This window comes from Phalacrocorax aristotelis, chromosome 4, assembly GCF_949628215.1.
Source record: "Phalacrocorax aristotelis chromosome 4, bGulAri2.1, whole genome shotgun sequence".
In the NCBI taxonomy this organism is placed as follows: domain Eukaryota; kingdom Metazoa; phylum Chordata; class Aves; order Suliformes; family Phalacrocoracidae; genus Phalacrocorax; species Phalacrocorax aristotelis.
The window spans coordinates 48,183,099-48,206,609 of NC_134279.1; the positions used below are offsets into that span (position 1 = coordinate 48,183,099).

General features: G+C 42.4%; 1 protein-coding gene across 2 annotated transcripts in view; it reads left to right on the plus strand.

The window, feature by feature from the left end:
- Window positions 1-3,696: 3,696 nt before the first annotated feature.
- SNX25 (sorting nexin 25) overlaps window positions 3,697-23,511 on the plus strand; it is a 91,909-nt gene continuing 72,094 nt past the window's right edge. For both annotated transcript variants that reach the window (XM_075091250.1, XM_075091251.1), the window contains exons 1-2: window positions 3,697-4,466; window positions 16,724-16,808. In XM_075091250.1, coding sequence (XP_074947351.1) covers window positions 4,017-4,466; window positions 16,724-16,808 — 535 coding nt within the window. In that variant the 5' untranslated portion in view covers window positions 3,697-4,016. The remainder of the gene's footprint in view (window positions 4,467-16,723; window positions 16,809-23,511) is intronic.

A 23,511-nucleotide genomic window follows, 5' to 3' on the forward strand; every position in this document is an offset into this window, starting at 1 on the left:
TATATAAACCCTGAGGTAAAGTTTCATCAGACAAACTATGTCTGCGTGTATAGAGACAGATTGTTTATATGGTTTCCACTGAAATGTGTCTGCGTTTTACATTTTTACTCAAGTCCAACGCATATACCATTGCAGGTAAAGTTTTAAAAGGCAAAAGAGGTTGACAGTTTTGAGCCCCTTCATTCTACAAGCCTTTGAGAAATAATGAGAGTCATTTTCCTGAGTTTCTTGAAAGGTGTCAAATCAGATTTAAGATACTGGGAAGTATAGCACACAATCTCCTTTTCTCTTGTTCTGTTAGCTAGGGTTCCTCAATCAACAGTATCCACCATCCAGTAAATTTGTTTTCTATTTTTCTTACAGTTGTTTTTACAGTGTTAGTTATCACTTTTCCGTACCACCAGGTTTAAAAGTCCACGAGCATTTCTGGCGTTTGTGCCCGCGGGGCTTTTAGGAATTTCTACAAACCCTTAACATGACTGTAACTACAATGTAGCACCACAGCAGTTATGAAAAAGCATGTAATTAATTCAGAGTTGTAAGTATGCTAAAAATATAAACTATGCATGTTCTTTACACACCTTTTTTGCCTATAACGGAAATTTCTGTTTAAACTGAGAAATGGTAAATTGCTAACCTTTATAGCAATGTGATCTGAGCCAGACAGGCTCACAAAACAGAAAGTAAGAAAGTAAATGTGAAAAGCCTTTAGGAAAATATTAGTTTTAAGCTTGCCTAAACACTTTAAAGGTGCAAATTTATTGAAGTTTAAAGTTTGCAGTACTGTGAAGGTGAAATTTGCAAGATTGTCACTAAAGACAGATGCCAAAGTGTGTTCAGACCAGCGGGACTTTGTTTAGGGTATGTTATAAACAGTTAAATAACACTCCTAGCTCAAAGGAAGAGAGTGAAGATGCTGACTCTTCCCCCAAATCATACATCATTTCCATTTTAAAACGAGACTGAAATAGTCTTATCTTTGTAGCACAGACATTTGCTGTAATCCCTGAATAAGGTAGAGTTTGAATCTCTTATCTCATAAACTACTTCCATGACTGAGTGAATAGTTACAGAAAGAGAATAAAATAACCCCCGGTTCAGAAAATTGACCTCTGAAGTCCTTTTGTCTTATACAGAAAAGTAATTTTTAAAGTACAAAAGGGGAAGTTCAAATAACACTGCGGTAAACTTGAAAGTTGCCGTTGACTTCAGTGGAGCTAGATGTCATCTATAATATTAGGAATTGTACCTCGGGTTGAAAAGCCATAGCATCTTATTAAAAACAAAAAGAAAAACAATCAAATCTCCCTCTAGCTCTATGGATACACACTTGAGTTGATTTAGACATATCTAATTCAGGGTATGATGTGTAAATCCTAGCTAAAATTGGTGGGATTACTCATTCAGACAAGAACTGCTTTTGTGCGTAAGCACTGCAGGACTAAACTGTTATTGCAGGTAGGTTTATTTTTTTATCTTTCTCTCCACTTCTGAGAATTAATACTCTAATAAGAAAATAATCTCTGTTTACACAGGACTAACAACATTACATGCTCTGCTTCAGGTTAATTTAAAAATTCAATTCCCTTAAGCAGTTTTGACAGATGCCCAAGCAGTTTCCTGAACGCATTTGCAGTAGAAGGCCTCTACACACTCTGCCTGGTTTCTTGCGTGGATCTTTATTGAGATCCCAGAATAGATCTTGAACTCAGTCCAAAGCCCTGTGTTTTCTGAAATCTTTGAGGAATAAAGTGTGTGCTGGGAGATGGATCTTTGCTTTTTGCTTTCTGTCTCATGAGAATAAAGCAACTTTATAGGAAACCTTCTGGCATGTTGGACCTTATCCAAAAGCTTTCAGGCTCTGCAAGAATCTCTCTGTTGGTCTTAATGATCAGATGCATTGAAAGACCTTTGTTCGCCACGCCCTTTGGTGAAACATCGGGATGTTTTGGCACATGGTAGTTCGCATGGGACTGCACTGTCATTGCAATAGTATTTTCATTACTATGATATGATGATTTTCACCTTTAATCACATTAGGGACGTTACTTAAATAATCAGTTTTGGACACAGTGAATGGTCTGAGCTAGCATTTAAAAGGTCTTTGTGCAATTTAATATCCACTGAATAAACTGTGTAATAAAATTATACTTAAGTTACTGTAAGGACAGTGTCTTTGTTGGCCAGTGACTAAAATAGGAGCTAAAATCGCTGCAAACTGACTTTGGGATTTTGAGAGGAATACATCGCTATACAAAACTCTAACAGATAAAGGCATATGTATCTGGGGACAATTTTGTATACGAGTCAGGCCGTGCCATCAGGCACTGTGGGCTGGGTTAGAACTAGTTTAGAAGACACCGTGGTGGAGTAAAACATTTGTTGTAACTTAGAATCCTGTCTAGCGCTGTGCCCATGCAGCGCACGGTTCCATCACCATTTTGCACAGTGGGCTGCCACCCGACCCACGGTGCGGTGCAGTGCCAGGGCTGGAGCAGAACCTTCGGACAGCGGTACTGTTCACGGTCAGTGCCTTGGCTCGCTTAGCATCGCAGAAGCACAGGGACGTTTGGCGTCTGGCTTTAAAATGGTGCTAGTTGTGCTCATGAAGTTACATGGAAATACAAACATTCGCAAGATCAGGACCTTGGTATTCATACTTTTTCTTCATCAGACTAGTGTAATTCATTTTACAGAAGTAACTTTTTTTACAAAAGTTTTACAGAATGACTAAATCAAAAGGACTCCAACCTCAACACTAGTAGCTGGTTTAAAAGAGAACATTTGGGGCTATTTTGCACATCAAGGCTACCGGAGTAGTGGCAATCTGAAAAGTGCTTCCCAGAAGTCTCAACACCTGCAAACACTTCTACAGTGCTTTCCTTTCTTAACAAGATATCTGCTCTTAAAATGAAGCCCATGACTGAATGCTTGTAAATCCACTTTTGCACAGCCTAGCTTCCTTGAGAAGAGCATTGCCCTTTACCCCTGCTAGGAGGAGATCAAGGCCTCCTGCTTTGGCTGCGGTTGGTCGCTGCCACGAACCTGCAAATACAGAGGAGCTGTAACTCCACCGTGCCTGTTGCGAGGTGAACGTGCAGCCCCAGGCAGGGCTGAAGTATGGCGAGGCTTTGGCCGTTCGAGGAGTTTGTTCTCAGAACCTGCCACAAGCAGTTATAAGAGGGTAGTCATGGGCTTGCTGGCAGGCTTCGTTTGGGGTGCCAGTACTAGGTTGTGCAGAATCAATGTTGTATCGTTTCAGCGGCTTTTCTGTCAACTTTTCACTTCTGATATCCAGTTATTGAAGGCCTCCCTTGGCTGATGGAGGCGGGGTAGGCAGCGGGGCACGCACAGCGTTCACTCTGGAGGGGGCCGGGACTTCAGAGGTGCCCCGCGTCGAGGCTTTGTCCCGCGCTCGGGCCTCGGTGCTGCCGTCGGACCATCCCGGGCCCCGCCTGCGGGCTGCAGGCCCCGCTCTGGCGGTGCCGGCGGGGCGCCCGGCAGCCTTCGGCGGGCTCGGCTCCACACGGCCGCCGGCGGGGGTCCCCGCGGGGAGGCTCCTTCCCCTCCTCGCTTCGTCCGAGCGTAGTTGTTTCCCACCCCTGCGCTGGGCAGGGCGGCCGGGCAGGGCCCCGCCGTGGGGCGGCGCGGCGCGGCTGGCGCACATGTCCCCGGCCCGCCCGCCCGGCCGCCAGGCACCGCCCCCGCCTCCCCCCCTCCCGGCCACCGAGCGGCGCGGCGGGGCCTCCCCGGCTGCCGGCACGGCGCTAGGCTCCCGCCGCCCACCGGCGGGCAGCGCTGCCCCCTCGGCGGCCGCCAGGAAGCGGCCGGGCCGCCGTGCAGCCGCCTGCCGCCGGGCATGAGCTCCGGCTCCCCCGGCGGCCGCAGCGGTGCCGGTGGCAGCGGGCGGTGGAGGAGGCGGCGGCGGAGGAGAGAGGGGTGCCCGGGAACGGCGACCTTCGCAGGGGGCCGCCACGGCGGGAGATGCTCTTGCTCCCAACGGCGCCAGGAGCAGCATGTTCCCCGGTGCCGACAGCGCTAGCAGCACGGCCGGGCAGCCCGAGGTGGCGGGGGCCGCCGCCGCCCCCGGCCCGCTGGGGTCGCACGGCCCCAGCGGCGAGGCCGGACGCCGCAGCGCCCCGGCGGCCGCCGCTGTGGCTGGCGGCGGCGGCGAGGAGGAGGCGGCGGAAGACGAGGAGGACGAGGATCCCGGCTCGTCCCGCTTCGTGCTGGCGGCGGGGCTGGGGCTGCTGGCCGTGTCCGTCGTCCGCCTGGGGCAGGAGCGGGCCGAGGCGGGGGGCGGCGGGCCGCCGTGCCTGGCCCTGCTGCTGCTCCGCCTCGCCCTCTACGCGGGCTGCGCCGCCGCCGCCGCCGCGCTGGGCACCCTGATCGTCCTGCTGTGTCGCGGCCGCCGCCTGCCGCCGCCGGACTTCGCCGCCGCAGCTCCGGTCCTGCGGGTCGCAGGGGTAAGTAGCGGCGGGGGAGCGGGGCGGAGGTGGCGCGGCCCTCGCTCCGCCGCGGAGAGCCGGGCCGCCGGAACGTCCCGGTGTCCCGCCGCGAGAGCCTGCCCTCTCTGCTGTTCGTCGGGGCTTCAGATGGGAAAAGTTGTGCTGGCGGGTAGCAGGCGTGCAGGAAAAATCAAGACTTTGTTCTGAGAGAGACCTTCGGGTTGCGGGAACGCTCGTACGGCAATTTGTTGTTGGCTGTGTCTCAAATCCCTTTCTGCTCCTGCAGTTGAAATAGTAAAAGAGAGACGTGCTCGGAGAACCAGCATAGAGCGTTGCCTAAATGCGTGCTCTGAAGTTGGGCAGCTTCAGATAATGTTATCATAATGCCTTGAGGGAGTGCCAGCATGTTCTCAAACTGCTCCAGACCTCTATACAAAAGATAAATTTATTTTCTGTACGTTTTCTAAAACATACTAATTCATGTTCATGAGCTCTTTGTAGCTCACTGCTTAGCATTTTTTGGTTTCTTCTGAACGGGACTGGTAGCGCAGGGTATTTGGAGACTGGCTGCAGGTGCTGGTTGAAGTAACTTTCCTCCCATCCGCGCCCCCACCCCCAATCAAGTCATGCAGTGCTCCGGAGCTGAGCCTAGACAGGCCTGAAAAAACTGCTGCTGGAGATGAGGCTCAGCCTGTGGGTCACAGGGACGTGGGGTTTGACATCACAGCCGGTCGCTCCGCTCGGGTGCCCCTGGCCCCTCACCGGTGAGCTGTAGACCTTTGGTGGGGTGTCAGCATGTGAAGTGCTGCAGCAGTAGACAGCATCACCTAAGTGCTTCTTCACTTTGATAGTGTCACGCAGGATACCTGAGAACGCTCTGCAAAGGAAAAGGAACATAATGTGTGCCACCTGGGTGTACAGCCTAGCTGTTCTGGTGACCCAGTTCATTAGGCTTAGTACATGTACTTTTCTTGTTAGCAGCAAGTAAATAGTGCTGTCACTTCTGTGTTTCTGCGGCTGCAGTAGATGTACCTGAATTTGCAGAAAGCAGAGGGTGCTGGCAGGGCAGAGAACATGTTAGAAATCACTTGCCGATACAGTTGACTGTCTTTCCATCTTGCCAATCAAATCAACTAATGACTTGCATGCAGTGGTGGTGTATTCCTTCATTCTTCGATCTAGGGAGGGAAAGAGCCTGTGTTTGTGAGCAATACATTTTCCCAGGCCTGCATTTAATGGAAACTGGCAGGACATTATTGTCAGTAGAAGGGATGGTTTTGCCAGGGGTTGGTAACGTCCATGAATAATCCAACTCGCAAAGGTGCGTTTAGGATCTATTTGTGGCAGCGGGTGTGTGGGATACGTGTTTTGTCTTCTCGGTAGACTTATTTTAAATCCTCTTTGCTTTGAAGACCCAACATCATGCTCAGCTTTTTGAAGGGAGTAAAGAATAAGTAGCGTGTGTGAGAGTTAGAAGTGGGGAATGGGGAAGTGAGAAGATGTAACGGGTAAAGTCAAAAAGTGATAAGCAGAAGGCACCTGTTCTGTGTGTAGCATATTAAGCAGGTACAGCTAGGGATTGTTCAGCTGATTTTTGTCATAGGAATGCTGGGGAGTAAATGTGTGTTAGGTGCATAAGCACCTCAGTGGTAAAGGACTACATGGTTTTGTATTTCACCATTCAACTACCTTACTCCAAGTTGGAGGGGGGGGAAGATTGCAACAGGAATAAATTCCCATTGCTTTCAGTTTTGCAAGATCAAATATTTCAGTGATAATTCCATAGTTCCAGTGACGTTTATGTGCTGATATACTTAATCTGAACGTCTGAATGTGTGTTAATTTACTTTTAAGAGAGTGTATTGTGTACATACTACAAAAAAATCTTTGTATAAACTTAGTGACTGAAATCTCCCTGCTACTGCACTGAGAAGCAACTTTCAGATTTGTCGAACAGCCAAAGAATTGAAGAAAAAATTAAATTTATTGTTCTCTTTCTCTCCCCCTTTGTGAAAAACATAATACAGAAGCCTACTGAACAGGAGTGAAACTAGACCTGTCTGGAGACAAATACAGTCCCTTCAGTTACTATACTGTATGCACTTTCTTTTTGTGGTATGTTACTGCCTGTTTCTCTTCAAGATGTTCTCCTATTGTGTCCATCCATTGGATTTGTGTATGTAAATAGTGCACACCTGTTCTTGCTTTGTGTGGTCTAATATGTGGCGTTTGGATTTATTATAGCTCTATGGTAATGTGTTCGTTGTTTCAGGAGGGAATTGAAATCTGGCATTTAAAAGTCACCGCTAAAGCAGCGGTACCTGCTGCAAGCCTTATTCCTGATTGTTTCTTTGCTTTCTCCCTGATTCAGTTAAAATTTTTCTTCCTCTTTGCACTGTTCTCAAAATTTAACCTGGCTATATGAAAGGGACTGTCAAAACAGGAGTGAGGTATTTTACCCTTTCTATTTAGAAGCTGTAATTCCAGGCTTTTCATCTGGGTTTCTTATGCCTTCAATTTACAGTTTTGTTGACTTCTTTCTGATACAAAATGGCTTCAGGGCTGCAAAGCTCCTTGACATACTTTTTCTGAACTCAGTTTTGTATATGTTTAGCGGATTTCCTGATTGGTGCTTCAGCAACATGTAGGTAAAGAAAATAATAGTGTCTATATAGGCACCATATAGAAATGTAGACCATTCACTAAAATGTTTATTGCAAAGTTTCCTCCATACATCTTTCTCTGAAAAATTTGTAGGTTAATCTTTCTATTTTACATCCTCTTGTATTTACACTGCTTTATTATCAGTCAGTTGTTACTCTCCCATTTTTCATATGAGAGCCTTATGATCTTTTCTGGGAACCAGTAGTAGGATGACTGTAAAGCTAGAATTTCTTCAGCCTTGTGTCTTTTCCTAAAGATTAGGGAAGAAACCTCCATTGACCTAATAAGTTTTTGGTGTGTGGTTTGTTTTGTTTTGTTTTGTTTTTTTTTTTGTAGAGTCTTATGGCTGGCATCTTACTCTGCATATGTACATGAACTCAAGGCAGATAGGCTCATTTTTTGTTCTTTGATTTTTCACATTGGGGTTAACAAATGAGGAAACACTAAGTATTCAGTAATAAATATTTGCTCTAGTGGGAGTCAGACTAAGCTCTTGGAAAGTGAGTGGGAGCACTTCTTATCAACTTCAAAGGGGCTTGGTTCGAGTTCTTTATGCTGTGCTGGAAAAAAGTGAGAACTTACGAAAAACTCCATCTTGCAAGCACTTACAATGTGAGTTTAGTGCTGTTGATTTTCAGGGATCTGGTCGTGCGAGTATAGAACTTGAGTGAGGAAGCGCTGTGTTGTGTGTTCGGACTTCAGAAGAACAAGGTGTATGCCTTTTTTTCATTTTGCTTGAACTTGCTACTAGAGAAGCCATCCTTCCAAATGTGAAACTGCTTTGTCCTAAATATTGTTTGTATAACCCCTTTGGGACTGGAAAGGTGAAGGCTTTCTGCTGAAGTCAGGAATCTCAGCAGGAGCGTTTGAAATCTGCAGAGAACTACAAAGCAAGGTGTGCAACTTTTATCACCATGATGAGGTGTGCTTTCAACACAGTCTTACTGTATGTGAGAGCTCTGATCACAAGGTGTACCAGGGCAGTCTTTTGGCTTCCACATAAAACCTTGTGTTTCTTCCATGTCTTTTATGTGTTTATTGGGAAGAGAAGTGTACAGGCAACTCATAATATTTTTACTTACTATTTAAGTACTTACAGGCATATTGGTAAATCGTTTATATTGATATTGAAATAGTGCAACTTGAACGACACCGTGAAATTGTACATTATGTTATCATCAGGTATTTTTCAGCACTTCTCAAGAGCTGTTTTAGGACAAGATTATTTGTGGTGGAGGAGGACAGCAAAATGCAAGACAGCCAAAAGGCATGGTGACCCAATTGTACCTTTATTAAAAATGTCTGTCTCAGCGGGGATTTTCACTTTTCAAATATCAGTGGACTACCTCACACCAAAGATAGCCCTTGAAGTGACTTGTTAGAACACGTGTCACCTTTTTAAATTCAAGCCTGTTCCCTAAGTGACTGTTAACTTCTGTGGTTGTAGGGGAGATGGCTTTGACTCATGTGAAGAACCACGTTAACCAAGTTAGTAGGAAGGAAAACACATTTTCCTGTGTTTCCAGTATGAGTTGTTTCTCTGCCAAAAAAACTGGCAGGACAGAGTTTTCTTTTTAGCATAGTGCTTTGACTCTGGTTCAAAGCAAAAACTCTGAATAATAGAGAGTTGGGTTATCAACTTTTTTTCAATAATGCATAACCCAAGGATGATTTAGATTTAAGTGCCGCATTTTAAATTCGGATTAAATGAATGACATCCTGTATAGAGAATGATCTACCTAGTCTGTCCTGCAGCACTTCCAGAAAGATAATAAACTGTTTTTCCAGCAAAAAGGGTATGCTGATTCTAATGTCCTGGTTTTGGTTTCCTATGATTAACTGCTGCCAATGATTTTGAGTATTGCTTTAAAACTCTGCTCCTGACATATTTGGTCCCTCTTGTTCACTTCTGTTTAGCAGCTCTCCATTTTCAGAAATAGCTTACTCTTACTTTTGGGCCCTGAGGGAGTCATGTGACCATGTTGTATGATCTAAAGGCTTGTTCCGTCTTTGAACGTGGACTCTTTTGTGAATCTGGCATTAATGGGAGGGTAAATCTTGATAAAAATTGGTTTAAAAAATAAATCTCAGTAGAATCATGGCTAAATCTTTTCTCATTGGATCAGGTAATTGCTGAAATCTCTGGATCCTGAAGATAGTACTGTTTCTTATTTAAGCCATAGGAGGATGAGTAGTGAGATCATTAGAAATGGTCTGAGGGGTTCAGTTGGGATGGAAACTTAACCTAGGTTGAGTATCTGCCATGGTATCCAAGCCAAGTGCTCTGCTCTTTTTGAGGAACATAGGGGAAGTGGAGAGAAAGAACATGCAGTTTTATTTTTCTTGCACCGTTGGACTTTTTCCTTCAGATGAAGCTTGCAAAGGTAAGCTTGTGGGAGCCCCAGCAGCTGTAGGAAGTGGAAGGTTTGCCATCTGTGGGCATCAATTTCAAGCATGATGCAAAGCAGTTCTTGAGGTAATGAGCAGTTTGGAGCAGCTGTGAGGGAGAGGAGAAACTTCCTAACTCCTTTCAGTCTTGATCTTTACAGCTTAGTAAGTCTTCAAAAGTATTTATGGGGGTTTTCATCAACCTAAAGCCAAGCATGTTCTATGGTCTGTCTCATTTTCTGGCCCATTAGGGTATATTGAGGGCTCTGAGATTGCTGGATTTTTGCTGTTACTCACGCCAGTCATTACAGTCTCTGCTTGCTGCTCTTCTGTACTGCTTGTTTTAGATCCTCGAAGGCTTACAACCAAATATTCTGATGTACTGCCATTCTTTTAGTTTATCAGTTCTTCCTGGATTGAAAGGAGAGGACATGTTTAAGTTTGATTTAACAGAACTGAGAGTCTGATACTTCTGTTCTTAGTGCTGTCTCCTGTATAGGCAGGTCAACAGTCAGCTTTTGATGATACAGGTGAGTTTACTATAGGCAAGTCGTGAAGTTAAAATCATGAAAAGATACTGTAGCATTGCCTACCAATTTCAGGAATATTTTAAAACTTTAAGAGAATGCTGCGTGAATCTCAAATGTTCAGTTACACTTCAGTGGGGGCCTGTTAGACTTTAGGGCCTGTATTTTGGACATGTCTGGTACAGTTTACTTTTAGGGATCTGTGCAATACCTGTTATTCTTAGGGATTTAGAAGTTTTTTCGGATTTGAAGCTTTGTTAGGACTGCATATGTTGATTACCAGCAGGCGTGAATTTGAAGTGATAACTCTAGTCTCACATGAGACTGATCTCAGGAAGTAAAATGTTTTTCAGACTCTACGTCTCAATCATCTGTCCCATAACTCCTTAGTGGTGAGCAGACTTCATCTTCCACACAGCCTTTATCAATCATCTATACTTAGAGATTTCTTGTCTTGTCATGCAACCCTTTCTGTCTCCTTCCACTGTACCCTGTGTTGTCTTTAGCTCTGCATTGTATTGTGTTTGACACTTAATTTTCTCAACATTGTGTTAGATTGACGTTTCATATTTTGCTATGAATCAGGCTGCTTTTACCTTTGTAGGGACTGCTTCTCACTTGAAAAGTGTTTTATTACTGACATTGTAACTAGGGAGCTAGTTCATTTCTCCTGATAATGAAGCCACGCTGAGACAGTAAGACAGATGGGTGGCGGGCTCATTGGGATATTGCTGTCCATGTCTCTGGTAGGGGAGTCCTAAAGGTGGAATCAAAACCTCTGTAACGAGGTCAAGAGTGACAGCATCTTGGCACTCAAGATACGCTTTTGGACTGAAAGTGCTGTACATGTGTATCGGAAACATTCTGAAAATAAAATCCGATCAAGTTCCTCCTTATTGCCAGGTCTTCGTTCCTTGTTGCTCTGCAAAGGACAGCAGCAGAATCTACCCAAGGAAGAGGAAGTTATGTATAATACTAATCCTTTTCCAAGTTGCCACCCTGTTAAGTGGTTTTAAAAAAAATTGTATAGTAATAAGGGAACAAGTTTGTCTTCTGTCTATGGGAGGTTTGTATGACCATTCTGTACCATTTTTTTCCCTATTAAGCATGCACAGTGAAAGAGAACAGGTTAATGTTAATGAAATTAATGATGACAATTCATTCTGCATGTTTTGTAATATTCTGTTAAAAAGGCAGAACTCCCTTTCTTTAAATGGTGAAAAATCATGTGGGAGGGAGGGTACAGCAGCAGACATCACAGGAGTTTCTCTCTGATTGTCAAGTTGAGGCTCTGCAGCTGAGGCATGAGTCTGTGCAGGTTTTTCTGGCTTGCCAGCAGTTCAGTTTTCATAGCACATGGCTCTTTTAGCCTTGAAGTACAGGCCATAGGTTCTTGTTGTCTGTTTTTAACAGAGGAGAGCATGGAGATATTCAGTAGAATGGGGCTGTGCATGTATGCCGAGAATTTATGTAAGCCTTTATTTTGATGGTGATATTAAAGATCCCAGTGGAGAATAATGCTCTATTTCTTGCTGAGCAGAAATTTAAATGCTAACTTGCTGATTATTTCTTAGCTGAAGTGATGAGAATGAAAGTATTACCTGAGATAAGCTTCATTTTCATGTAATACCAGACAGATAAGAATATGAAATATCAAGTAAAGGAAGTTCTGCCCTGATTATAAAGTTTTTATGCTGCTAGAGTTTTATCAGTTTTGAACACAGTACGTTTTAGATAGAAGATCCCTATGTAATGAATACAGTTTACATGTTCCAGAATCTACTATGTTAGTAGAAATAAGAAGTGCTGATACTACAAAATCATTATTGAGATAATGATGCTTAACATAATAGGATTAACATGCTTTAAGTATGTTGATTTTTAAATGGGTAGTTATAGTATCCCTTGATCCATGTAGATTAATGCTTAATGTGACAGACATACTTTTTAATCTGAAATAGAACTATAGGTATTAATTTAAAATATTAACTCTTGTGAATAGAACATTTATTTTTGCATCATAGGTTGAAGTAATATTTACTACTATAAGAAAACATCTATCTGGATCATTTAAGGCTGAATTTATGGAGAGTTCAGCAAAGTATTACTTGAATCTGTGACTCTATCACCCAAGTCCAATCTGGTGTTAATGTATGTTTTACAAAGAAGAAAGTTAATAGGGCAGCAGTGTGTGGAGCAAGTAGCTATGAGTAACTGGATAGGTCTTGTATGCTGAATTAAATCTAGTCTTTGCCTTTTAGATTGGTGATTAAACGGAGCGTCTCATGCACAATGCCCATTTATATTGTGGGATCTGTCCTGAGCTCTGTTCTAGTTTTGTTGTAATTGAGTTAATAGAAATAATTGTTGATTTTTCTCTGCTTCTGGCTTTAATTCTATGGCAGAGTAAGTCTGCGTGTGGCATGCCCATAGCAGGTGCCTGACTTTCTGCTGTTATGTTTTCAGAATTGTGTTTGAGTGTTGCGGATGGATTTCTTGATAGTGGAAGGTATTCCTGTGTTCTGTGCTTTGCCATATATTCAGTGTAGTTGTTGAAACACCTTAATTCTTTATTATTTAACATCTATTGTTTCCTTCAAAACTAATTTAAAATTACTTAAATGTAATTTATTGGTTTAAACAATTTAATTTTTGCATCTGTAGGAGATCGAACCTAAGACAAAGTTTCAGGCTCAATGCCGGCCTTGGGTTTTTTTTTTCCTGGGCCTTTGAGATTGTTGTTGTCTGTGTCTTAAACTGTTCTCAAAAGTATCAAACAATGAGTATTAATTCAAAAGTCTCCAGGAAATACATGCATCCTTTTTTTCCAGCCTGTAAACAAAGTCAGAATTGTGGAAAACTTGAACTCTTGGAGGAAACAGGCCTCCCTGTTTGTTAGCAACCTCATTCTCCCCATGTGCTTTCCAAATGTGTTCCACCCCTACCCCTTAAAGTAATTTTATCAAGCCTTATTGAAGTTTCTGTCTGGTTTCTGTTGTTCTTCAAGAGTGAATGCTACAGAGTGGACCCTGATTTTTTTGGGGGGCTAAGATAGTGCAAGGCAGGACTAATGGGGAACGTACCAGGTTTTAATCAGTATAACAGAGCATCTGACCTAGAGCTTTGACTGTGTTAAATCCATTTATGAACATCTTTGGCTCAGTCAGGGTTATGCCAACTGTTTCATGAAATGTAGCACCGTTTTCTTTCAGATGAGTGGCATGAAGAAAAATGTGAAAACATTCAAGTCTAGGCTTTCTAGCTGAACCTGTTCTCTGCTTACATCCTCCATCTGACTTAAGGCAGGGGTGGGAAGAAAATCTTACAGTGAAATCTACTGGATTTTTCATTCTCTCAGCTGTTAGAGCTGAGTTTGGGCTGTGAATTTTCCTTCTGTTATCACAGGTGCTGGTGAACCTGTGTGACCAGTTTGGTACTGTTGGATTTAAGGTGTTTGTTGCTGTATGTCAGGCAACTCAGGGGTGCCTGTTAGTTTTTTTCCCAGTTAATTCATATTATTGTTCTCACAGAAACAAATTTTTTTTAAAAGCAAATCCAAGCTAACAAGACTGAAGACTTGATTCTGCTAAATGCAAGTTTGTGAGACTGAAAGGAAAAAAGGAGTTTGATCAGCTGTTTTAGAGAAGGCAACTTAAGTTCTGATCCATTGTCAGTCACTAAATTAAATTAACAGTGCTTTGAAGGAGCATTAAGAATCATAGAATAGTTCAGGTTGGAAAGAATGTCTGGAGGGCACCTAGCCTACCCTCCTGCTCTGAGTGGGTCCGACTAGGGAAGGCTGCTCAGGGCTTTCTCCTGTTGAATTTTGAATATCTCCCAAGGATGAAGACTCTGCAGCCTCTCAGCACCCCCATTCAGATATCTCACCAGCCTCATAATTAAAATACTTTTGCCTTGTAAGTGATGGGAGTTTCCTGTGTTGCAGCCTTCCCTCTTGTCCTGTGCATCTGCAAGAAGAGTCTGTCTCTTTCTTCTCTGTACCCTCTTGTTTGGTAGTCAGAGATGGCAATAAGGTCTCCCCTGAACTGTTTTTTCTTAAGCCTGGACTAACCCAACCAACATCACTCCAATGCATTTAAACATTCCTATTTATTCAAATGTTAGTTTCTCATCTGTTCTTGAAAATTGGCTTTTAAACAAAGTTGAAACCTTATTTTTAAACACGGTTTGTTTCTTGCTCTGTGCGTGTCTCTGACCGTTTATGGTGGTGTATGCAATACCTCTGTGAGTATGGAAAATTTCTCAGAAAATCCAACACACCATGCATCTTCCTTTGCCCTTCAGTAATTACATTAATGCAGCAGCAAAATCACCATTGCTAGTGGTGGAATTCACTTCTTTTAAATTCTTTTTGATCACTTACATTACTTGAAATTCTCCATGTTAGACATCCATGTTACTCTTTTTTTTAAAATCAAAAGCTGGTGCCTTTTAGAAGTCAAATGTACCAACCATAGAGGATGTTCTCAATGAAATACATTCTTGCAAGCTGAAATGTGAGTTTGTATCTTGGTTTTTAAGAGGCAGCATTTTGCGTTTCACTGAGGCAATAAGTCTTCCTTGTTCTTAACATGACTGTTTAAGCTTGAAGCATGAAAGGATCACTTCCCGCTTTGTGGCATTGTGTAGATCGGATTGTAGTGTGGTGATGTGGACCCAGCTACTTGCAGAAGGCCCTTTAAAATTTTCTTATCCCAGGTTGTGTTTAAAATAGTTTTGAAACACTTCCTGCAAACTATGTACAAATGAGAACCGCTGATGCCTAAGTTAGGGCTTGAGGTTACTGACCTCTGTGCAGGTATGACTGTTTAGCAGAAGTATGTGTCTTGTAGGATACCAAAGCAAGCGTGGGTGTTAAGGAAGATGGGGTATGCTGAGCATAGAGCTTCAGTCACGATTATGGCCTTGTGTTTATGAGCTCTTGGCAGAAAGACCCGAGTGACTTTGCTTAATAGGGCTTTCTCAATCCCTTCCCCCCTCCCCAAATGTATTTGGGATGTTTAATGTCTCTGTGAGTCTGTCTCTTCTCTTTTTAAATTAGAGTGGTTATGAATCATCCCATTTCCTGCTGCAAATAAAGCAGAAAAATCCTGAAGTAATTGTGTGACTAGCATTAACACAGCTTTGTATGGAGAAAGCACGACAACATTAGCAGTTAGAGGTGATGTATTGGAGCCTTACAAATATTGTTGTTAGGTGTTCTTCCACATAGCAAAAATACTTTCTATAGCCATTTAGGTGGTTGTGGCTTAAGCTTTTACCAGCATAGTATTCAGGTAAAAGGGGGCCATGAATATCTGTAGTGGTTCGCTAATCAGATAATACTCTGTTCTTACTCCTCCTTAACTATAGTTTTGATAGTAAGAGGTGCTGCAAATGGAGGCAAACATGCTGAAATCTTGCTTCTCTTGCCACTGATAGTGTTGCCAAAGCAGGGCGGGGAGAAGAAAACAGCTGGAAGACCACAGCTGTGGTCTCTGAGCAGCGACTGGAAGAAGTCTAGGGGGTATTGCGGCACTCACCCAGAAGCTGGAGCAAACTAACTGTGGGTGGAAGGAGTGCACTCAAGGCCCAGAAAGTATCCATAGAAATGCTGTGTTAGGTGTGAGAGTCTGAACAGCTTTATTTTGCTGTGGCATAGTGCTTGGACTCCTTCGTCTGTGTCCCATTAGACGTGCTTTATAGTAGACTCTATGTGCATGTATCTGCAGTAGAAGGAAAACATGTTACACCAAAATACCCTGAGTATTAGCCTGCAAATTGGCTGAAATAATGGCATACTACCTTTAAAAACATTAAAGAGTGTTTTTACTTTAACCCCCCTTGAAGTTTATACTGCTTTCTTATTCTCTGTTTGGTGAATGTTGAAGGGACTGGGATGTTTCTGAAGCGCTGTCTCCTCACTGAGGAGAGTATGAGCACCCGTCAAGGTGAGCGAAGTAAGCTGAGTGGCAGTGGGGATATTTTCTGTCTCTGATTTGAATTACACTTTCTGTATAAGGACAGTATGAATCATTGCTTTTTGTCTACACCCTCAAAAATGTTTCTCTGTCTGCCCAGCTGTTCGGACGCTGTAAGAGCTAATACTTCAAAATAGACAAATGTTTGTATGGTACAGCAGCTTAAAAGGCAGTGGCCAGAAGTGTCTTTAAAGGCAGAAGCCCAAAAGAATGCGAACTAAAATTACTGTAGGAGATCTAAGGGAGATCTAAGAGATCTAACCACTTTTAAAATAGAAGTGGTTTATGAGGCTAAATTAAGTCCATCGTGACAGTAGGCTGTGAAGATGATGTATTTGCTATTGACCTATCTTTTGGAGATCTTAAAAACTGTGAAAATACTGAATAGAAGAGTTCCAGTTGTTTTATTAAATGCATGTCCTATTCGCAATGCGATGAATTGCAAATGGACACAGTTCCCTTCTACCAAAAAACCCAACTTTGTGATAACATGGCAATTTCTACAGTGTACGTTGTGCGACAGTGGGTATTAATATGTGTTTAATGAACAATGTACACAGACAATTGACACTTATCTGTTTTAATCATATGGGGTGACAATGTTTTTATACAAACAACATTATACAGTACTATCACCTTAAATCCCAATTTTATTTCTTCTGTCACTTTTGGTTTATTCCTTCATCTTACGATGAATGTTCTCTTTGAATTTCAGAGTAATTGGTCTGGAAGCTCCCATGATCCAGTCCAATCAAGGAGAGTGGTCATTTCTCACAACATGGATAAAGCACTGAAAGAAGGTGAGCCTTCGCTTTGACAAAGGAGTATTAGACTCTGAATCGTAGAATTGTTTAGGTTGGAAAAGACCTTTAAGATCATCAAGTCCAACAATTAACCTAGCACTGCCAAGTCCACCACTAAACCATGTCCTGAAGCACCACATCTACACATCTTTTAAATACCTCCAGGAATGGTGAGTCAGCCACTTCCCTGGGCAGCTTGACAACCTTTTTGGTGAAGAAATTTTTGCCAATATCTGATCTAATCCTCCCCTGGTGCAACTTGAAGCCATTTCCTCTTCTCCAATTGCTTGTTACTTGGGAGAAGAGACCAGCACCCACCTTGCTTGTCCTCTTAAACAGTGACTGCACAATATTCCAGGATTTTAGATTATGACCCTGGTTTATTTCCTTGTTACAAAACAGAAGTGTAAGGTCTTGGTCTTCCCAGAGATCCACTGTAGTAAGTAATGTGTTGTTGGTTTTGCAATTTTTCTGTTATCTTGTTATTTTAGTGGCTGTTTTTTACAGAAATAGAGTTCTTGATACTTGTGCATGAAATAAAAGGGTAACATTTCAAAGATTCTTGATCTGGTTTTCCTGAACTGATAAATCCTGTAGATTCTTGCAGAGAGTCTTCCCATTTAGTGCAATTCTTGTCATGAAGACTGAATCTAAAATCAACATTCATATTCCTGGCTGATATAGTCTATGAAATCTGTGGATCACCAGCACAGTCGCTGGGCTTTAGATTGTAAAATGTGAACTATGATCATATAGATTTAAAATAAAGAATAACTACTACTTCCGTGCGTATTTTCAACTGATTTCTGGTAATATAAAATGTTGTAGAACTTGAGATAGCGTTGGAGTTTGAAGCAAAAATTTGTTGATTTGTTACTTAAAAGATGGTGCTAGGTTGGATTTTAAAGATGATTTGGGGGGAAAAACCCTGGCTTGCATATTAAAAGAAAAAAAACATAAAGGGTTGTGCACTGTAGCTTTTAAAATATATTTATAAAATGTGATGCTATTTCAGTCTTCTGTAAATATTTGATCTAATTTTGAATGGTTTTTTTTTCTTTAAGATTTCTTTGCAGCACTTTTTTTTCTCTGTCGTCACTTCTGGAGAGTATATTTTAAAATTAGCATTGGTTTAAGCAGGTTGGTTGTCTTATGAAAACTTCTTGGGATGTGCAGTGTTTTTAAAGTTACTTTTATTAACAGCTATTAGCAGGATATATAGCTAAATTATAGAATTAGAACACCTTACCTACGTATCATAGTTTGTTTTTAGGCATCGTTTTCACCTGGAATATCTCAGATTAGAGAATTGCTGATGGTGTGAAAAGGATAGTGGTGTCTAAAAATTACATGTATGAAACAAGCGCTGACAAGGTATTTACTGTATTCTCACATGTGTACTTTACATTTTGGATAACCTGCACTGGAGTTTGAAATGAAGCCTTGACATAATTGGCGTTAGAGTTAGAAGTAGTGGGATTATCTGCAAACGGACAACAGGTACTGTGCAATACTGGGGGAAAGATAGTTGTGTTACACATCCCTCCTGTTACTTGGACATAGGAGTAAATCATGTGTCTGTAAAACATATGGGAGCTGTCTTCATCTAAGGTATTTATCCCACAGATACCATTCAGTTGGATGCATGAGTCCATCCTTTCTCAGTAATGCTGAAAGTTACTAATATTTAAGTGATTCATTTTGTTCAGAGTTGAGGGCCTTCTGTTGTGACAGCTCACTTGCCTTTCTGCTGGTTTTTTTCAGAATTGCTTTTACCCTCCGTTCTCACTTTGAATTTTGGAGAGAAAACTTGTCAGATTTGGTTGTATTTCTTCCAGGCCTAGGTAACTAACGAAGCCAACTTCTCCTCCATTATGTGGTTTGACAAGGATGAGACTGTACTTTTCACTTGCTACCTGTAGACTTCAGCAAGCATTTTGGTTTTGGAAGGAGTCAGAGTTAACTGCGGTTTGAGATAATAAATGAATCCCAAAAAGAAACATTTTACCTTTTAATTAGAGTAAAACGATCAGTCTGTCTGCAAATAGATGGGACACATTCCTTGCCCTGGGCCAGTTCTGAAATTTGTAGTTGTCTTGATATTATGAATGCTTTTTTTTACAAGTTCGCGGTTAAATAAAACTTTATTTCTAAGGATGTAAAAAAAATACTGTCTGTATTTCTGTTTCGTTAGTGCCATACTGTAACGCTACTCAGTCTTTCACTGATGAGGATTGAAGTATTTGTAAATCCCAGGAATTTTTGCCAACTATTTGCTGTCTAAATCTAATCTGCTATTCAGCAAAATGCTTTGAGAAATCTCATTCATTTAGTTAGGAGACTTTCATTTCTCTTGAGGTTTTAATCTTGGGGAACAGTTAAGACTCCTACTTGCCACTTGAGGTTTTGAGTTGGTGTCAGGTTATCACAGTCAATGGGGTTTTACAGTGTGTTTTAAATCAGATCTTACTTCTCTTTATGTTACCTTAGAGATGCAAGGATAACGTTTTCAGAGGAGCCAGCATCACCTAATTTCAGAAATACTATTGCTGGTGTGATGAAGAGGCAGTGCTTTGGTTAATTCTGACTACTTCACCTGTTTTTGATCATCTGTGTAATTAAGTTTGCCTAGGGTTTAGTGTTAGTTGGTAACTATCTTGCACCCATCAGGGATTGCCTGTTGACTGCTACTCAGTCATACATGGTTTTGCTGGTGTTAGACCCAGTCTGTGTGCGCATTTTGCTCTGGGTTTAGAGTGGCTCTCCTTTACTGCGCCATTCCCTGAGGTTTTGTGGTGTGTCTCGCTTGATGAACTGTCCTGTGCTTTACTGCATTTTTCCTGATGGTCTCATCATATTCGAGCCCTGGGGGAGCAAGTGAAAAACATTGGCGCCCAAATGATCTGCTCTTCCATTTTGCCAGTTCGAGGGAAGGGAGCAGCCAGAAACAGGCGCATAATGTATATCAACTCCTGGCTACGTGGCTGGTGCCACTGTGAGGGGTTTGGCTTTTATGACAGTGGGATGTTCTTCAATGACAACAACATGCTAGGAAGGGATGGAATCAATCTGTCTAAAAGGGGTAAGGGAATCTTCAGCAGAAGGCTGGCTAACTTGGTGAGGCGGGCTCTAAACTGAAGGACTTGGCGGGGTGGGATCCTTTGCAAAAATGCTCACACCAGCACGTCCAATGGGGAAGTAAGTCAGGCCAAGCAGTGTAGTGATAAAGGTTCCTTAGCTGTCTCCCAAGAGGTGAAACAGAAGAGTGATCACCTCAAGTGTATGTATACAAATGCATGCAGTCTAGGTAACAAACAGGAGGAACTGGAGCTCTGTGCCCACTCAGAAGGGTATGGCATCATAGGAGTAACTAAAACATGGTTGGACAACTCAAAAGACTGGGGGATGGTAACAGACGGTTACAGGCTCTTTCGTAAAGACAGGCAGGGTAGAAGAGGTGGAGTCATCACACTCCACAGTAAGGAAAACCTTGCATGTATAGAAGCCAACTATGGTGATTGCGACTGCTCTGTTGAATGCCTCTGGGTTAAAGTCAAAGGGGTCATCTCCAAGCAGGACCTCACAGTGGGCATCTGCTATTGACCTCCTAACCACGATGCTGGTGCTGATGAAGAGATATTTGGGGCACTAAAGCAAGCTTCTGGCCAACAGAACCTGGTCCTGATGGGTGACTCCAACTACCCAGACATCTGCTGGAAGGACAATATGGCAGCTCACGTGTCATCCACCAAGTTCCTGGAATGTATAGAGGACTGTTTCCTGATACAAACATTAGATGTGCCAACCAGGAATGAGGCACTGCTGGACTTGCTATTCACAAACTGAGAAAGTCTGCTTTGTAACATCTCAGTTAGTGACAGTCTTGGCTGCAGTGACCACAACCTTCTAGAGTTCGGGATCCTGCTGAGTGTGCTGAAGGTTAGTACTAAGACAAGGGTTCTGGATTTTGGAAGAGCAAACTTCAGTGCACTCAGGGCTCAATTGGGAGGGATTCGATGGGAAGCTTCCATGGAAGACAAAGGAGCTAGTGAGTGCTGGGAGTTCTTCAAGAACTCTCTATTGGAAGCACAAAGCCAATTTATCCACTACAAAGGGAAGGGAAGTAAGCGGAGCAAGAGGCCCCCATGGCTCAACCATGACTTCCTGGGTCTACTCAAATCCAAAAGGGAAGCTTACCAGAGATGGAGAAGTGGAGGATTATCCACTGAGAGCTACAAGGGCATTTCCAGAGTGTGCAGAGATGCAGTTAGAAAAGCAAAAGCCCAGCTTGAATTAAAACTGGCTGTAGATGTCAAAAATAACAAGAAAGCGTTCTTCAGGTATATCAACCATAAGCAGAAAAAGAAGGAAAACATGGGCCCACTGTTAAACAGAATAGGAGAGTCAATCACCGATGATGCTGAAAGGGCAGAGGTCCTCAACACCTTCTTTACCTCTGTCTTTAGCAACACTGTTGGGTCCCAGGCTTTGGGAACAAAATTGCCGGTTGATCCAAACATAGACCCACCATTGGTGAAGGAAGAGTTAGTACATGAATTAGTACAGGAGCTTGACTCCTACAAATCAACGGGCCCTGACGCCATCCACCCGAGGGTGATGAGAGAGCTGGCTGATGTCATTGCAAGGGCACTCTGCATAATCTTCTAGAAGTCATGGAGAACGGGGGATGTCCCAGAGGACTGGAAGAAGGCAAATGTTACCCCTATCTACAAGAAGGGCTCGAGGGAGGATCTGGGTAACTATAGGCCCCTCAGCCTTACTTCAGTCTCTGGGAAAGTTTTGGAATGAATCCTCCTGGGGGCCATCACCAGCTAAATGAAACATGTGATTGAGAAAAGCCAACATGGCTTCACTAAAGGCAGATCGTGCTTGACCAACCTGGTGGCCTTCTATGACAAAGTGACTTGCCTGGTTGACATGGGGTGGGCAGTGGACATTGTCTACCTGGACTTCTCCAAGGCCTTTGATATGGTCCTCCACAGCCTCCTCCTGGAGAAATTAATGCGTTATGGCCTAGGCAAGTGGTCTGTGCAGTGGGTGGAGGATTGGCTGACAGGCTGCACCCAAAAGGTGGTGATACATAGCTCTTTTTCCAAGTGGTAACCTGCCACAAGTGGAGTCCCCCAGGGATCAACATTGGGCCCAACGTTATTCAACATCTTTATAAGTGATCTGGTTAACGGGATCAAGTTTGCAGATGAAGTTTGCTGATGCCACCAAATTGAGTGGGGAAGTAGACACTCCAGAAGGGAGAGCTGCTCTGCAGGAAGATCTGGATAGGCTGGAGGAGTGGGCCAGCAAGAGCCTTATGAAGTTCAACAAGGACAAGTGTAAGGTCTTGCTTCAGAGTGCTTCTTCATTCTGAACTATAGCAGCTTGCATAAGCTGTAGATACAAGGTCGGGGAAAGCTGTGAAGTAGCCCTGCTACTGTGTGGTGTGTTTTATGAACTCTAAGTGCTCAAAATCAGAGTTGAATTTGGCAGAAATAGAAGGCCTTTTAGTGGTAAGCCCCCTCGCCCCAGTCCCTTTTTCAGCTGGTAGTGCTTGAGTGACTAACACTGAAATGTTCTTTTCAGTATTTTTCATGCTTTTTCTTGATAGATTGATTTGATTCTTGTTTGCACTTCATTTATATTACGTAAAGAAAAGATGACCCACTTTCACAAATACTTTTAGCCTTTTAATACTTCCTGTTGCTTATCTGGTAACTTCATGTTTTCAGCCTGTATCATCTGGTAGTTTAGGAACGTGTCTCTTAAGAGAGACTGCTCCGTCAGACTTGTGCCGCTGTTGCACAGCGTACTGTTTGCTGTCTGCGTTCTTGTGGACCACTTAAGAAATCTGTTGGGGATATAAGGCAGGACTTCTCTTTACAGGAGGAGTTTTTCCCAATCTCTCATTTCTCAACTTTAGATCCACAAATTGCAACTTTTTTTTCTAAATGTCAGTAGCTTCTCCCGCTCTGAAAAGCTGTATTTTTTTTTTTTCCATAGAGCTCAAAAAATTAGCTGTTTGGGTCCAAAATATGAGCAAGACTTAATTTGAATTCATGTTCTCTCTGCTACTGGGTTTCAAACACTTGGAGCTAAGAACTCTTGGCAAAGGGTACCTGGGCAAAACTATTTGAACAGAACTTTGATTTTTTTTTTTTTTAAATGCATTTCCTAGATCTTTCTAAGATTATATTTTACTATATTGTTTATATTTCTTGAAATGTTCATGTTTTTTCCTGCACATTCATAATAATGATTAAAGAAGCAAATGTCAAGAAAATTTTAATAAAAATAAACTAGTGTGGAATGGGAGAATGTCATGGTATGATTCCTTTTGCACAGATGCCATCCACCTATGCACAAAGATAACATCTAGTCTGTTAAAGAAACATGTCAGTTTCATCGAGTTTGAATAATGTTGTAAAATGCAAGTAAATCAAGAAGTGCTAGTGTTTTTCCAAGTACAAACTTTAACAAGAGAACTGAAATCTATAAATCACAGTTGCTAGTGACTGGGGCACATTCCCAGTCACTAAAGTCTGGGCATTTACACAGCGTTTTGCCAACCTTTAACACAATGGTCTATAAAAACTTAGTGGGAATGAGAATCTTCAATAATAAAGATAATGTTAAATATAAAACTCATAATCCTAATTTGTACAGCTAAAACATAGTAAGATCTAAA